The sequence below is a fragment of the Perna viridis genome, chromosome 2 (genome assembly GCF_037379345.1).
Source record: "Perna viridis isolate PV_CMFRI_1.1 ecotype Kerala chromosome 2, ASM3737934v1, whole genome shotgun sequence".
Lineage (NCBI taxonomy): Eukaryota > Metazoa > Mollusca > Bivalvia > Mytilida > Mytilidae > Perna > Perna viridis.
The window spans coordinates 44,193,496-44,209,801 of NC_142446.1; the positions used below are offsets into that span (position 1 = coordinate 44,193,496).

Consider the following 16,306-nt stretch of genomic DNA (forward strand, 5'->3'; position numbering starts at 1 on the left):
TAACACATACCACTAAATGTTGATTTAATTTTTTGTTTTTAATATAAAATCAACATGTTGATTGCATTAATCAATCATATGTTTTACGCAATCGATTACTTCACCCTTGACCATCTGTGGTGAACACCCTTGATTAGGATATATTGAGTAATATAGGCACTCCAAAGTGATTAAGAAAAACAATGACAGCATACTTCACTTTAATCAATAAAATGTACAGGTAAATTTAATTACTATTAAAGTTAAATTATTAATTTTCGATTTGTTTAGCAGAGCATATGAGTAGGTCTAGAGGAATCTCAACTTAAAACAACAAAGTCGGAATATATACGATGTTAGTATTACTCCAGAATTCAAATGTGCAATATTCACAACTTAGTGCTTTAACGAACCTGAAAAATACTCGATATTTCACAGAGAAGAGAAGATATTCAGAAATACTTATCGAATACGTAGATTATACAAGGTAAATTTACGAGTCACTTAGAAATTTAAAATCAGTTACAAAATTACCATTAACTAAATATTTAATGGCAAAATATTTTAAGTAAATGAATACAAATATAGAATGGATTGCTCAACTGAGCGGAATGTAAACTTACTTTGAAATTTAATCTTTTTAATCTAGTGGTATTTAAAAGTGAAATGTACAAACATTTTGTTAGACTCTTCGTTATACACAAAAATCGATCTACCATTTTTATGAATGAAATCCAAAAATATTTTTAACTAGTTTTCTCAAGTAAACTTCCGTGATTTTCTGATAAGTTTCCTTTTGCTTAAAAGCGAAAACGGTTAGAATAGGACTTGAACCAATTGTTTCTTTCTACAAGCAAATTTGACTGACGTACCTGTCTACAAAGGAAAAATACGTCACCGTGTAAAGTGACAGTTATTTGCGCAAGCGCCACATTCTGTGTTAAAGTTAAGGTACCTCCCCCTTGCACCAATGAAAACGAGACGTTAAGCTTTCCACATGTGTCGAAATTATCAGTGATTAAAAAGTATTTTTTGCTAATCCATAAGAACTTGTAAATCAATGAGCATTGTTGAGAAAGGAACTTGTATATTTACCAATGTGATTTAGTAGATGAATTACTGCTAGGAATACCCAGTGTACTATTTGTAGGAAAATTATGATATTTTTGCAACAACCGTAAAAGAGTAGCGGTTTCTAATTACGAACAAATTGTATTCGATTATATTGTCGATGGATGTCAATGGAACAATGAATAACGTCTAGTTAAATAGTTTTGTAACGGGATTTAAGTGTGTTAAAGTTTGATATTTTTGAGCGGAGGAGTTAATTATCTCGGAATATTTATAACAATGTGAACTATGCCACCGCATGTGGATTTTAACCACGACCTACAAATGGACGGGCTAGAGGTCTTCCAAATCGGACGTGTAAGTAATATATTCGTTGTCTCTCGTAACTTGATTAGAATACTCAGGGTCATGTAAATTCAGAATTTTACTACACTCTGTATACAACTAGGGTCATACAAAAGAGCATGTAAATAACGAATGTATTAGACGCGGACTGTGTGTGGTTACTAGAAACAGACGAACTTTAGGCACGTAGGATCAAGGGTTAAACGTCACAGAAGTCGAGTTTCTTTTGCTCTTTATTGACCCCACTTTATTTTACATGTTTAAAATGGGGTCACATTTCGCATTTGCTGAATGCAGTTAAGATTATTGAAGGGGAATGTGGGCTTACAGCACTGGAATTCTTATGCGAGACAAGTTAGCTATCATAGTTTATCCTACACGGGGAATTAGCTTCGAAATATGTTTTATCCCATGGAATGAGAGCTTTAATAGACACAGTCGGACACATAAGCGTTTTGATACTGAACTAAAACCGTTAAATGAACGGAGCAGTAGGCTAAATGTAAACTATGCAAGCCTACACCACCTGATAAAAAAAGATTTAATATTCAGGTATATTTATTCTCAGTGATGAAAGAGAAATTAAGCATCCATTTATAATAGGCGGTATTGTATGCATTTTTAAATGGCGGTCACCTGTGGTTTTCACATCAGCGAGATTTCCTTTTAGAAAACTTAAGGATTTGCGAAAATAAAATAGAACATTAAACTTGATCCTTTACAACGTTAAATCGAGTTTGATTGATGAACTCGTAAAATATTCGATTCTTTATAAGACTAAAAGCACAACATAAAAGTTTTAAAACATGTCTGTTTGAAAACGGGTCTCTTTTTGTAAAATTGACTGTCAGCATAATACAAAACAATTTGAATAGTTTTTAAAAGATCCGGACAAATCTCTTCTTTATCAACACAATCACAAGAGGGAAATAACAATTTAGTCTTTTCACAAATTTTATCTTTAATTGTGTGCAATAAAATTGAAAAATGACAGGCATTACTTGTAAGTGACTATTCTTTGAAAAATTTTAATGGGAGCAAAAATTTAAACATATTTTATGAATGATGAATTTTTGACTAATAAAATAAAATATACATTTTCTGTCATTAAGATTATACTTGGTCTAGTACAAAGATGTACAAGTTAGCCTTGAGGAAATAAATCATTCTCCGAGGCCAATCCATCAACAGACTACCAATAAAACCACGTCTTGTTGATTTTCTACATATTTTTTCAATCTTGTAGTGTCCTTTTTATCTAGTGTAAAAATCTTTCTGGGTAATCGAACGGATCCCCTTTTCATTCATCTTTTTTAACGACATCTTGTATTTTTATCTGATTTCTGTTGTTTAGACACCTGTAGGCCTAACTTTGTTATATTAATTACTTCAAACAAGCATATCAATTATATGAACGTAAAACTTTAAGTTACAGCATATGTTTTTCATGTAAATATTGAAGGTAAAGGAAGAGAGACACTGAATTCGTGGTACCGAGTGTCACCCTTTAAAAGATAACAGACTTCAATTGTAAAAGAGTTGTATATTCTTTCAATTAGAATAAAATGCAAATATTTGCCAAAGTTTGATGTTATTTCTAAATGTTTGGACGTAAAAATCAGATGGATGGTATTTTAACCACAATATCGAACGCAACACTAAGAATTTTTCGAGTACACCCAAATGATTAACCGAGTGATTTGATAGATTTGTTCAGTATTTGATGTAAGGAATGACTTGTGAAGTTTAAAAGGTTCAATCTTGACTAGATTTGTTAAGTCTGTTGTTTCTAATCTTTGATAAAGCGCTTTCAACAGAAGTGAACCTTTTGGTTTATCTGAATACAGTGTTAACAACGTTATCACTATTCTAAATTACAATGTAATTCTTTTACTCGTTTATTGTCGATTCGAGGATCGGTGTTAAAACGAAGCTCTCTAACATTCCCAGATAATAAACTGATATCTCTCTTACGGGAAAAGTAAACTTCTGCCAATAGAGATCGTTTTGTCCTTTTAAAATAATCAAATTTATTAGATTCGTAGGAATTTGAGAAACTTTCTATACAAGACATTACCCTGCCTTCTTCGCTTATGGCTAGGTTAGAGATTCTTACTGATTTTTATCTAATTTATCACTCTTGTTTATAAAATTTATTTACCCCCTTGTCCAGAAGACCTATCTAGACGACCTTTCCGATTGATTATTCACCCATTTATTTTCATTTCAAACTCAGACAGTTTGTATGGTTTCATCTGTGTTTACATTCGTAAGAATGCTTTTGTTGATTATTAAAAGAAAAAAACTTACTCACACAGCTATATACTCAACCTGTTAGACTTTAATCTCATTTCTGTTTTGAAGGATGTTAAACGAAGAAGGAACAAATCTATAATTCAAACATAATTTTGCGCATTTTTTTGCATCATATTTCTTCTGAAATGTACATACTAACTTCCGGTGACAGATTTTTCGTATCTTTATTTTTGTAGTTAATTCCTAATTATATATATACTAAACAATAGTTCAAATGCTTAATTCCAGTGTCTATTTCTGGGTTTTACGCGTGGCTGTTGGTTATGACGATTCTCGGCTGTTCAGTACTGGAGCTAATTCATACAACACGTTTTGACATTTTTGCTTAATTTAACAATACGGATCAGCATTGTGCTTCATACTTCAATCTTCAAAGAATAAGAAGTGCACTTTTTGAACCGTATTGCTAGTTAATGCGTTTCGGTTTACAAACTATAGCGTGCTTACCAGTCGTTAGCGTATTTTCTTACACCGTGAACAGCTTTAATGGGAACTCTTGAACCAAATACTACAAATCGCCTCCATCGTTTATTCTAATAGTAACCTTTTCGCGATAGTCGTAATTCTTTAATATAATATTTAAGAAAGATACCTCGCAGTCAGTTGTCTGTGCACTCCTACCTTCTACAGACGATCAAGGGAATAATTCAAATTCTAATGAAATATGATTATGGACATTTTGAAGGGAAACAAAACCAAGGTCGTGCCTATTATGGTGACAAATAGACTTGAGGTACGCTCGTCAGCGCTGATACGTGTCAACCAGGCGGTGTGTAAAATTTGATGTTGTCATCTATAAATCTGAAAGATGTGTGGTTGTAGGTGGCAAAAAACAAACCCATATTATTTCCAAATAATATCCGATAGCCTCATCAAACTAAGATGTCAAAAACGGAACCAACAATTGTTGAATTATATTTACGTCGTCACCATACTTGATGATGTTGATTGTTCAATGATTTTTTTTATATTTTTAATGATTGTTCATGTGATTACTGATAGTATCTTTGTAGTTATGTACCAAACTCCCTTTTTATTTTTATGTATACATAATTTTTTTTTATCTTTCAGGCAATTTCATCATGATTTGCGGATTCTGGACTTTTTTGTTCCTTGCTTGTGTTTTGGTAAAAGGGATTGTCACAGCTGATTCAATAGATACTGGAAACTCACTTCTAGACAAAGCCTTATCGAACTATAATGATAAGGAAAAGCAAAACATTATCCAGAACTTTGAATCTAAGTTGCTACAAATCTTCGGACTAAAACGTCGACCAAAGCCAAGTGCAAATATCAAAATACCTCAGCATATGCTAGACTTGTATAACCTTCATAACTCAGACTCGCCAAGTTTTTTGTTTGCCAACAGTAAAGCCGGAAGTGCTAATACAGTCAGGAGCCATTTGCATACAGGTTTGTTGATGCTTTAAATATACTTAAATTTTCATAATTTTGTTGCGAGTTAGTTTTAGTGGTATTTGTTATTTTTTAACATATACGCATTATTGAACATCTGAATATGACCAATACTGACACCACTTTTTTATCCCTAGTTTCCCTTCCAAAATGACCACACCATTATTAATTAGATCAAAAGAAATTTGGAACAATATTGACAACCGTTTTCATCTTGAAATATTGTAAAACTACACGGAATCGGACTTGATAATTATGCACCCGTATTTGAAAGCAAGAGGCATTTGAAGAAGTTATATCAATTATGTATGATTGTAGGAGTTTTGTAGTCAATGGAGTATCATTTTATTATTAAATAAATTATATTGATTACGACTTCTACTCTTTGACAAACAGAGAAAGAGACAAATCAATACAGTAACAAATTAGACAACCATGAATAAACACTAGAACGAGTAAAAATTATCATGTACTTTAATGCTTAAAACTAACAATAATTTTTTTTTCTAGAACGCAAAGGGTCCGGTTCCTGTGATGAGGACAATTGTGTCACTATGTTATTTGATGTTTCAACTATACCAGAAGAAGAGTTGTTAACTGCTGCTGAACTCCGTGTATATCTTGATAAATATAGTGCTAGTTCTAATAATATAACGAAGAGAAAAATTCACAGACACAGGGTTGAAGTGCATGAAATTATGCAGCCAGGAAATGCAAATTCAGAAGCAGTTACGAGGTTAATAGACGTTAAACATGTGCGAGCAAAGAATGCCACGTGGGTACCGTTAGACATTCATCCCGCAGTATTAAAATGGCGGAAAACGCCTAAACTGAATCATGGTATTGAAGTGCGAGTTTCCTCTAGTAAACTGTCTCCGTCTTTTTCTAATTTTAAACATGTACGGTTACGGAGGTCAGCTTCTATAGAAGAGTCAAAGTGGCATTCACAAAGACCTATTCTAGTGACTTACACAGACGATCAAGTGCAAAGTCGGACTAAACGTGCAGCTAATAAAAAGAGAAATAAAAAGAAGAAAAATAAGAGACGAAAAAATAGAAGAAAAAAGAAAAAGAAGAAATTTACAAAAGCATGTAGTAGAAAACCTTTATATGTAGATTTTGATAAAGTTGGGTGGAATGATTGGATCGTGGCGCCCTCAGGTTATCACGCTTTTTATTGTGACGGCGAATGCCGATGGCCATATGACGATCATCTAAACGCGACAAATCATGCGATAGTGCAAGACTTGATGAATTCTATACACCCGCGGTCTGTGCCTAGACCATGTTGTGTACCTACAGAACTTAAACCTATTTCTTTACTTTATATCGACGAATATGAAAAGGTTGTACTAAAAGCATACCAAGACATGATTGTCGAAGGATGCGGATGTCGGTGACAAAGGGAGGTGACTCTTCTTGTTGTTATTTGTTGTTAATGTGATATTTATTTATTTGTATGAAATGTTATTGCTGTGTGTGCGTGTGTTATGAGCGTATTGTTCAGATATGAGTGACAGGATGAGAAAATGGGCATATTCGAGAGTGAAGGAGAGTGGGCTAGTCGTTATAGTCCTAAAAGAGTAGAAAAAGACTACAAAACATAATTGAACATTGGTGCTGTCATTTTTAACCTCTTGCATTTCAATAAACACTTGTAGTTCATTCATTTCCATTCAAACTCATCTAGTTATAGTTCTATAGCTCTAACGCCTTTCCAATGTTGCATCAATGAAATGTGTTTCAGCCCCCCCCCCATTTTTACAAAAAATCAAACTAGTAGTCTTTTGAGTAGTTGGTATATAAGGCATGTGTTTATGAATGTGTTTGATAGAGCAGAGAGTGCCCTGGAGTTTTTGTACATACAATGTTGTAAAATAAGAAATTTTGTAATGGTACCATAAAAATGTGAAACCATTTCAAGTGTTTGTGTTATGTCTCCATTAAATCTTCAGAAATCAATAAGTGTGCACATGGTCTATTCATATTTTTAAATGATGTCAATTTGTTGAATTGGTAAACGGCGGATAAATACTTTTCACATACAGATTCGTTGTTCCACACCAAAGATTTCATTTTGCCGATGTAATTAACATCCCCCAGTGCCTGATTTATGCTTCATGTATGATGTCTTTATTTCGATCTGCATTGATATTGGCTTTGGACATGGGAGAATAACTCTGTGACTTAAGAACGAGGTTTATTTGGGTATACAACGCTTCTATTTTAAGTGCGACGGTCATAAATCAGCGGCGATCCAAACAAGCCATACAAGCATGTAAACACGATGGTAAGATCGGAAATACAGACAAGGACATACCTGCGATTTTACCAAAGGCAAACATGTTCGATCTGAAAGATATACACTTTATATCTTGAACATGGACTACTAAAGAGAAAACCAGGAGTTCACAAAGGAGAAACATTTAATTGTTTTAAAGGATCAAGCACAAATACGACGGCAGGGTATTTGTTTGTTTTTACCTTCGACCACTGGTGCCAGTTTGAAACCACAACGAGGTTGGATGTGCTCTAATGGAAAAAATATAATTAATTGGTAAAGAGGATCAACCACTATAAACTTACAACAGAGCTTTTGTTTTTGTTTCAATTTATACATATGTACGGTTACTGGTGCCAGTTTCAAACCACAAACTTAGATCTGGTACAGTAAATCCTCTTATTAAAGGATCAGTATATAAAATAGGCGGACCATGAGTTAAACTACTTAATTTGTTGCGTCGTAAGGCCACAAAAAGTCACGTTGAATTAAGACTTGTTATAGTGTCGATCCAACAATACACAAGTATCATCGACACAACATCTTTACCTAACATGGTGTTGTTAAACTTCCGTCTTAAACTGGATCTAAAAGCAGATGGACAGCCAAACATATACGTAAGACCTTACGATGCATGAGAAGGGGACGCATTTATCTCAGTTTGCGGGTATCATGGTTTTTAGTTCACAAGGAAAGCCAGAGCGGAAATGGTTCCCCTTTAGGATAAATAATGTATTGTCATTGGCCTAAATTAAGAATCAATGGGTAGAAAATATGCATGCTCTGGATACTAGGATCAGTTTAAGGCCTTTAAAAACTTATTTCACGTTGTGCATTTTTACTTTGAAAATGAAGGTGATTACTCCCCAGTCCGATGGCTTTTCCGTTTGGTGTTTTCTTAACATTACTATGAATCAGTGTTTTTCTTTCCCACATTTATTTGATATATGCTTTTTGAGATCAGAAATTAAAAAATAAAGACAAATGTCAGACAAAAGTTGGCATATTTATATCTGAAAAGCTAGACATCCAAGGAATTGTATGGAGAAAATGTCCAAGATATGTATCCACGGTGCAAGTCAAACCTCCTTCTTTCTCTCTTCTATAACACATCGTTCAGTTATACAAAGTAACGCGTGAAAATCCCCCTGGTTAAAAATTAAAACTACAAAAAAAGATGAAAACAAAATATAAGAAATACCCTAAGAAACACAAATCTTAAGCATTTATCGTTTTCCATCTTGTACGTTACTTGTCCGAGTTTAGTGTCGTTTACTCTTTAAAATAGTCAAACAATCCTTGACTCTGTACAGGATTCTCTGATTTTATTCATCTGCCGCATCATCATATGTTGCTGGTATGATGTCTATATTACAATGATAGATGTAGAAGAATGTGACATTTGTACAGAGCCTTTTCAAACAAGTAAAATATGACATTCCAAAGTTGACATTATTCAAGTAATAACCTAAAGGAGCCAATAAAAAGAATTTTAACTATTAACTATTGCAAATTGAACAAAAAGTCAATGACTATCATTTCAAGTATTAGGTACCACCTGCCGAGGTACAACCAGTGTAAAACTTTTTCCAGAAACCTGTTTAAGACCTTGTTTTCACAAGATTTTTATCTCATTCACCAAGTTTGTCAAAAATGATTTGTGAAGTTTTCACTCTTATGACCAACTCGATGAAAGAAGGTGTGTTCTTGATAAAAAAAATCTTAATTCATTTTATGGTAAAGTGGAATTTTAAAGTCATGTTGTACTATTAGCAAATTAATTTTGAAAATGATTTTTGACATGATTTGTTGAATAGTTACACGGAGGACCTTTTAATACACTTTTAGGTTTAAGTGTCATTCTGTGATTGAGTAGAAAGTTTAGCAGGTGGCTAAATGAAGGTTACAAAAATGAAAAATAACACGTTTTGGCTTCAGGGGGCCGCCTTGGACCTTATTCCACAAATATTTCCAATGTCTCTTTTTAAATCTGACTTGAATTTAAGAAAATTTTGCAATAATATGATTCTCCTTTTCGTCAGGTTTATTGTATGCAGTCCCTAACTTAAGAATGTTTTGGGTACTTAATAATGATAAATTTGGTACTACAGAAATTATATTGCATTTGAAAGTTTAAATCGTTAAAAAATGTTACAAAACGTATGAAAGCATACGTTTATAGCGGATTTTGAAAAAAAATGTGTTTGTGCGTATGAAATTCGTGAAAACATCACCCCAAAAAAATCAAAGAAAAAGCACATTACTTTTACATATAAAAACACTATGGAAAACCTTATGATTTTTATATACACAGCATGTATTTTAGTCCGAAGCATATGTAGTACATATAAACAGCTTGTATTGATGATCTACCTAAAAGAATTTGAGATAAATGATACTACAGACACTGTGAAGTCAGTCTCATATCTTGACCTACACTTAGTTATCGATGGTTAAGGAAACCTACTGACCAAACTCTACGCGTTTGACTTTTCATTCAGAATTGTTAACTTTCCTTTCATCTGTGGCAAGATCCCTCCAGCACCTGCGTATGGAGTTTTCATATCACAACTCATACGTTATGCCAGAACTTGCCGTAGCTACGCATACTTTTCGTATCGCGATAGACTTCTTACAATTAGGCTTCTGGAACAGGTTATGTTGCTACAAGATTGAAGTCATCATCACTACAGAAGTGTTATGGTCGCCATCATAAACTCGTGTATCGGTACGGTGTATCCATCTGCACCATGAAAGCTGATTTGTTCAATGTGTCATAGTTTTCTTTTTCTCTTTCCTCTACCCCTGACTTGACTTTTTATGAGCAACTCGGCGGGAGTTTTTAGAAAAGCAGAGGACGCTTACCCCTGCCGTTGCACCTGGTCCATGCTCCCAGTTTTTTGTGGAGTCCGAGCTGCTCATTTACTTTTTTACATTTTAATTACTTTGTTCTTTGTCGTATTTATCTGTTTTCCATGCCTGGTCTTTGTCCGTGGATTACATTCTTTTGATTTCCGCTAGAATCTTGGTTCCTTTGATTACTCTTTAACTGTATTCGAATACTTCTTGGAGTTAATCTAAACTTAGTGATGAAGACTTTGGGTGCTTTGTTCCAGTTGATCCACATAGCTTTCCATTATTGGTTCGTACCACAGTGTTTCGTGCCAGTAGACGTGTCAGCCGAACCGGAAGTAGAATGAAAAGAGAGAATCGGATCGTATCGGTAATAGAAATCTAGCTACCTGTTATCTGTTCTTCTTTCTTTCTTTCAGTAGTTTTCCTTTCTGTCTTCATGTGAACCAACCACCGCCTTTGTTGTTTTAAAGGCAATTTATACTTATTGATAATAATTGTAAATAAGCTATCAAAGATGACATGTGTAATGGTAGTATGTCTCATAAATCAAACACGACACGATTTTATATTTGTCATGAATAGGTGTCCTAAATTTATTAAGATCCCTTGTTTTTTTTTTACAATGACCAAGCTGTTTTCTTAGTGTTATAATTATGAAGTGCTATCCACTAGTTATGCAAAAGTATGTATAGTATTTAAGTATCAGTCTTTGTAAGAATCATGTATATAATGAAAAGTATAATCATTCATTCCAGTCTGTCTGCTCTTTGGAGATAATTAACATTGAAAATCCAATAGCTTCTACTGTATTTAAGTCTCATTTACAAAGTTATCTCCCTTAATTAAGAATCCTACAGTACATTCTATATAGTTTATATCTCATATGAACAAGGATTCTATGAAATTCCACATGTTATTTCTGTTTACTTAAGCATTTTAAACAAAATATTAAAAAACAAAAAACAAAAATATGTAGGCTTTCCAACCATGCATCACATTTTGCATGATTGTTAGCTGGAGTGCTTTTAAGTAGAATTTATCAAAACGGAAATTTCTATTCTTGCTGTATGGACGAATTGCCACGTTTTTTATTTTTGACACAGATCTACTGCTAAAGCAGATATCTTAGATTAGGATGAAGAACGTTTTTATTCAGATTTTTTTCGAAGTGCAGATAAATTTCTGAAAAGAAAGTTATATTTGAGTTTATAAAGATGCTATAGCTTAAAACGTCCAGACCATAATTTTGTTTTGTCTGAAATTAAATAACTACCTCCCGGAAAACAAAGAAAAGGTATACAAGCTCATAAATTACACGGTTATAAATATCTACGTATATGGTCGAATTTATTGTCAATAACTATGTAAAATTTATTGCCAATTGATATTATGACATTAACAAAACGTTATCCATTTTTACAGCTTATTTGTGCGCAAGTTTTGATTGTCTTAGCTTTTTTTCAGAAAGAAAAGTTCTTTGGAGTTGATGACCTCTACAGTGTAGACAGAATATTCGTGCATAACTCTTGTATCCATATTGAATGTGACCTCGCCACATATTACAACTTTTATGGTATCCCTTTCATTGTCATAACATAAGCATGGTGGTCCATTATGCGCATAGTAGTCATACATCAAAAAGATGAAAACGTACTTCAATTAGTTCTTAAACTTTGTGGTTACAAGGATTAGTTGTTCTTTGAAATGCATCGTTGATTTGGGACAAGTCATACCAGAAAAGACGTATCTTTAACAATTTGTATAATATTATCAAAAATAACGAATCGTGGACAGTGTTGACACACCTTTTGTGTCACGCTTTAGGTAATAATTCATGTGAAATTCAGGATATGAGTTTAAGCGTCTGTGTATCTTTGGCGGTGATAGTATTAAGCTCAAACAAAAACAGTACTTTGAATCAGAAATCGTCTGTTGTCGCCATCTTGACTGGGTATGGTCAAACTAAAAACCACAATTAGGATACAAGAAAGGTTATTGTGTGTCAAAGTACACCCACTGATACTTCAGAATACTTGTCCCCACTTATTATATTTCAAGGGCTATATTATAACCCTAAAGTAGGAAATTGCTACCAATATATAACGACATCACCGTGATTGTTTCGCCATTTATGCTCGACACCTGCTGGAAATATCGACACAACTCGGTGCGTTCCTCAACAAATCTTTTATTGTTTTGCTCAGTATTTGGTCCGTTTATGGATGTGAGTGAGGTGCAACATTGTATCAATGAGATTGTCTAGAACATCTTGTACACTATTTTAAGTACAGTACAATCAAAGTTCGAAATCGCATGATGTCGCCATTCATACATCACTATTTTTTATATACTTTTGTATATGATTGAATAGCGCATTCTACAAATACACGCACCTGTTACTAAAATACAAGTATACATGTAAAAAAATAATGGCATTGAGTAATTTCAGGCAGTGGTTAGACACGGGGAAGTCATTTAACACGCAGTCAACGTGAAGTTTTGTTTTCTGCATTTCCTGCTCTATGGATATGATCATGAATTACATGTATTCTCAAACCTAACGTTGGAGCATTGTTTTAGATTAGATAGTTGTTTTTCGTCAAAACAGTAAATCTCTTTTTGTACACTAGTATATATAGCACCTCATGTGATTTCAAAAGCGCCTTTTGTGAGAAACAAAACAATATGAATGATAACTCCCTAATGCCAGTAGTGTTTGACACGTGTCGCCGAGTTGCATTATTGTAGCTATAATATTAACGGATTATACTCATTTGCTTTGCAATATGGTGGGTGCCGCTTGTGGACAAGGACATGCTTAAACTTCCGGGACACCTGATGTCAATCCCGGTTTTATTGCTAGTGCTTTAGTTTTTTGTGTGACGTCTTGTTTCTCTTATCTTCAGTTTTTGTGTGTAATCTTTTTAAACTGGTTCGCTACATTGTGTCTGTAGGTCTTCTCTGTTTCACATGTTCACGTTTAGGCCATGTTTTGGGATTTTAACATAATTTAATTACCCCACTGCTGACGCTTCGGTATTTTTTTGCCGATATTCAATTTCAAATTTGGAAAATCAGTATTGGGTACATGAATATTGGATGTTGAAATTTAAAAACAATTAAAACCCAACTAACTAAATAAAAACAACAACACAAGCAGATGTCTCATTTAGTCGAGTAGTAGGTATTCATATCAGAGGGAGTCACATTAGCATAACTAAGGCTCGAGAAACGTTTGTTCAGACAACATAATTTATGAACAAAGCTATGATATAGAACAGTATTTATGTTCCATCTTCTCAACCAAAGGCTTCATGCTGACTATGAATAAGCCCGCCTACAATTTACAAGCATTTCAGTTGTCTTGTGAGGTCGACATATGTCAGTGTAAAAATACTCTCACGTAGGAACATCAACCAAATTTACAACGTTGAACATTTATTTCCTGAAAGGGGGAGAAAAGAAACGAACAAACTTCGTTTTGTGTGTATTTCATTTAATGTTACCAAGATTATCCGAATCTTGTAAACTAGTACATAAGAGACGAAAATTATAGTTTTAACATGAACATTGTTGACATTTAACATCCCACCCGCCGTCACAGTCACATATCGTCTATGTTTAACCAACCGTACGGTATATCATTTTGAAACTTTACATTAACTGTTTTGTATGTACCAAGTTTCCCGACATTACCTAAGAATTTTTTTTGCGGCTTAAACAAAACCATTTGATGAACAGAATTAAATCAAATTTATTACTCGGAGTTTTTTTAAGGAACTACTAGAACTGCAATATAACGACTAACCATTATGCTTTAAATGAACATCTCGTTTTTGCATTTTTCCCCACCTTAAATCTTTAAAAATATCATAGATGCGTTTCCAGTGTTTCAATATCAGGAAACAAATCCGTATAACTCGAAGTTGAAATTCCTGAATCAGTCATGTTGCTCTCTTGTCTACAAGCCAACCGACATTCATCCTTCCGCATCAAAAGATTTTTAAACCTCGGATGCTTTTCCTTTGGATATCTCCGTTGCCTACGAGATTTTCCAGGAAATGAGAAAACTTGATTTTCCTCGTCGTTGCAAGAAGAAAAACTGTCACGGTTTTCGACCGAGGGACTATTTTCACTAAGTGAACTGTCGTCTGCCTCGTAATCCTCGTCATTTGGTAATATACACCTTACATCGCGGAACCCGAATCTGGTACATTGCGTAACTGGTTCGCATGGTGAAATGTCTGAATCAATGTCTTGGTCAGTTTGAGTGCAACCGCAATTTCCATTTTCGACAGTAGATACATAATTCATTTGAAAAATATCGTCCACGGGTATGGCATCTTTGGTATTCTTCGTATCAATGGCACCGTTTTCACAAATAGTATTTCCAAGTATCTTGACAGAGGTCTGCTTAACGTCCGATGTCTCAAAAGAAAAAGGTTGTATGTTGATCTTTTGATCTTCAGTATCTACATTGATTTCATTTTGATTCTCAGATATGGTTTCTAAAAGTTCGTGGTTGTTGTATGGTTCATCATCACAATTCTGCTGCAATGACTTTGCATCTGACTTTGCTAGTGGAAACTCTTCACGTGTTAACAATTCGACTTCTAAGGTAGACAGTTCCACTGACAGTGTCGGAAATTCAACAGAATCGGAATTGTTTTCTTTACTTTTTGTGAGCTCGTTTACCTCATGTTGAATACTATTGAGACTACCAGAACTTGCCTCGGCGATTGCTGCCTCATCGCTGTATTCTACATTATAATAGTGTTTTGACCGATCGATTTTGAAAGAGAAGTACTCATGCCCACTGGCGTCTAGAAGCATGTATTCGAGTGATTCCTTTAGAGCCGTAAAAGTGGGTCTGTCCGAGGGTTGTTCTCTCCAACATGACATCATTACATTGTACCTACAAAAAAGGTGAGAAATATTGTAAACCAAGGATAAAGCATAATAATACAAAAGTGTATTAAGGTATAGCCATAGGTCAAGTGCAACGACAGGGAAATATGTTGGTGATGACTTTTTTCTTGGCCTTGACATGTCAGTTTTGACGGGTGTCCCCATCCAGTGACGACTCGGTTTGTTGCTTTTGTGAGTTTTTTTCTTGTTGTCAATTTGTTTGTAGGAATTTATACTGCACTTTGTTCTTTTATTGGTACCAAATTTATGTTTTCATGGATTGACCTGTTCTTGAATGGCAAATTCCCTTTTCCCGCTCAGTACGTATAACAAAACAACGTACATTTTCTATAGAAGTTGTGAAAAATGACAACCCCATGTCAGGTTGATCTTTTACTTAAAAGTAGTTTCCTTTTACCATCATGTAGTTCAGAATGAATTATTTCTGACTGTATTGATATTGTATACTTTTATTTTAAGCTGAAAGAGCAAATTTAGTAATTCTTCGACCTTGAAAAAGGATATTCAGTAATTTATCCTTTAACTACAGATAAAATGCGTTCTGAAAAAAAAGAGAACAAAATATTTAAAAGAGATTTTAACCTATTATCTGTAATCAACATAAAAAATGAACACTGATTCTACATTACGTCAGTACGGGAAATCAAAAGGTACTGTTGAGCTTTGCGAACATGATATATTCTCCGACAATAGCAAATTTCAAAAGATCTGTTTGTAAAATCTAAATCTCAAATCTTAAATTTTTAATGCTTGACAATCAAATTATTGCGATAAAAATCTAAACAAAATATTTTGATGAATGGAAGCACACTCATAATAGATAGCAAAATTCCGACGTAAATGAAGAGTCTAATTTTCATGAAATTTGAATGGCTAATTTTTATTTCAGAACAGAAATATAATAGATTATTGGACCATAAATTGGTTATTTAAAATGGGCGTTACAATTGATCTTGAGAAAATTTATGACAATAATCACCTCCTATTATAATTAGTTCAAGTAATACCATGTATGTTTTATCATAAGTTTAAAATATGACGTAAAAAAAAACAAAATGTCTCAACTTGGACTGCACAAGACAGTCAGTACCATTGGTACTGACAAGGCGAACG

The 16,306-nt window shown here is 33.9% G+C and overlaps 2 protein-coding genes across 3 annotated transcripts in view; one reads left to right on the forward strand and one right to left on the reverse strand.

Annotated features, from left to right (window-relative positions):
- Positions 1–253: 253 nt before the first annotated feature.
- Positions 254–7,045, forward strand: LOC148625257 (bone morphogenetic protein 2-like). Of its 2 annotated transcripts, none has more exons than XM_088568696.1 (3): positions 254–1,407; positions 4,783–5,124; positions 5,638–7,045. In XM_088568696.1, the coding sequence occupies exons 2-3, from the start codon at positions 4,794–4,796 to the stop codon at positions 6,525–6,527; spliced, it is 1,221 nt and encodes a 406-aa protein (XP_088424822.1). In that variant the 5' UTR covers positions 254–1,407; positions 4,783–4,793; the 3' UTR covers positions 6,528–7,045. The 2 variants fall into 2 exon arrangements, with proteins under 2 accessions (XP_088424822.1, XP_088424823.1); XM_088568697.1 differs by having other exon boundaries at positions 290–466.
- A 6,698-nt stretch (positions 7,046–13,743) lies between these two features.
- Positions 13,744–16,306, reverse strand: part of LOC148625258 (uncharacterized) — a 61,988-nt gene continuing 59,425 nt past the window's right edge. Inside the window, exon 25 of the mRNA XM_088568698.1 lies at positions 13,744–15,179. Within this exon, the coding sequence (XP_088424824.1) occupies positions 14,135–15,179 (1,045 nt within the window). The 3' untranslated portion in view covers positions 13,744–14,134. The remainder of the gene's footprint in view (positions 15,180–16,306) is intronic.

Excerpts from the sequence above, each read along its gene's own strand:
- LOC148625257 (XM_088568696.1), top strand. The coding sequence starts at position 4,794 with ATGATTTGCGGATTCTGGACTTTTTTGTTCCTTGCTTGTGTTTTGGTA. Across the intron at positions 5,125-5,637 it reads CAGGAGCCATTTGCATACAG|AACGCAAAGGGTCCGGTTCC; the intron begins GTTTGTTGATGC and ends TTTTTTTTCTAG.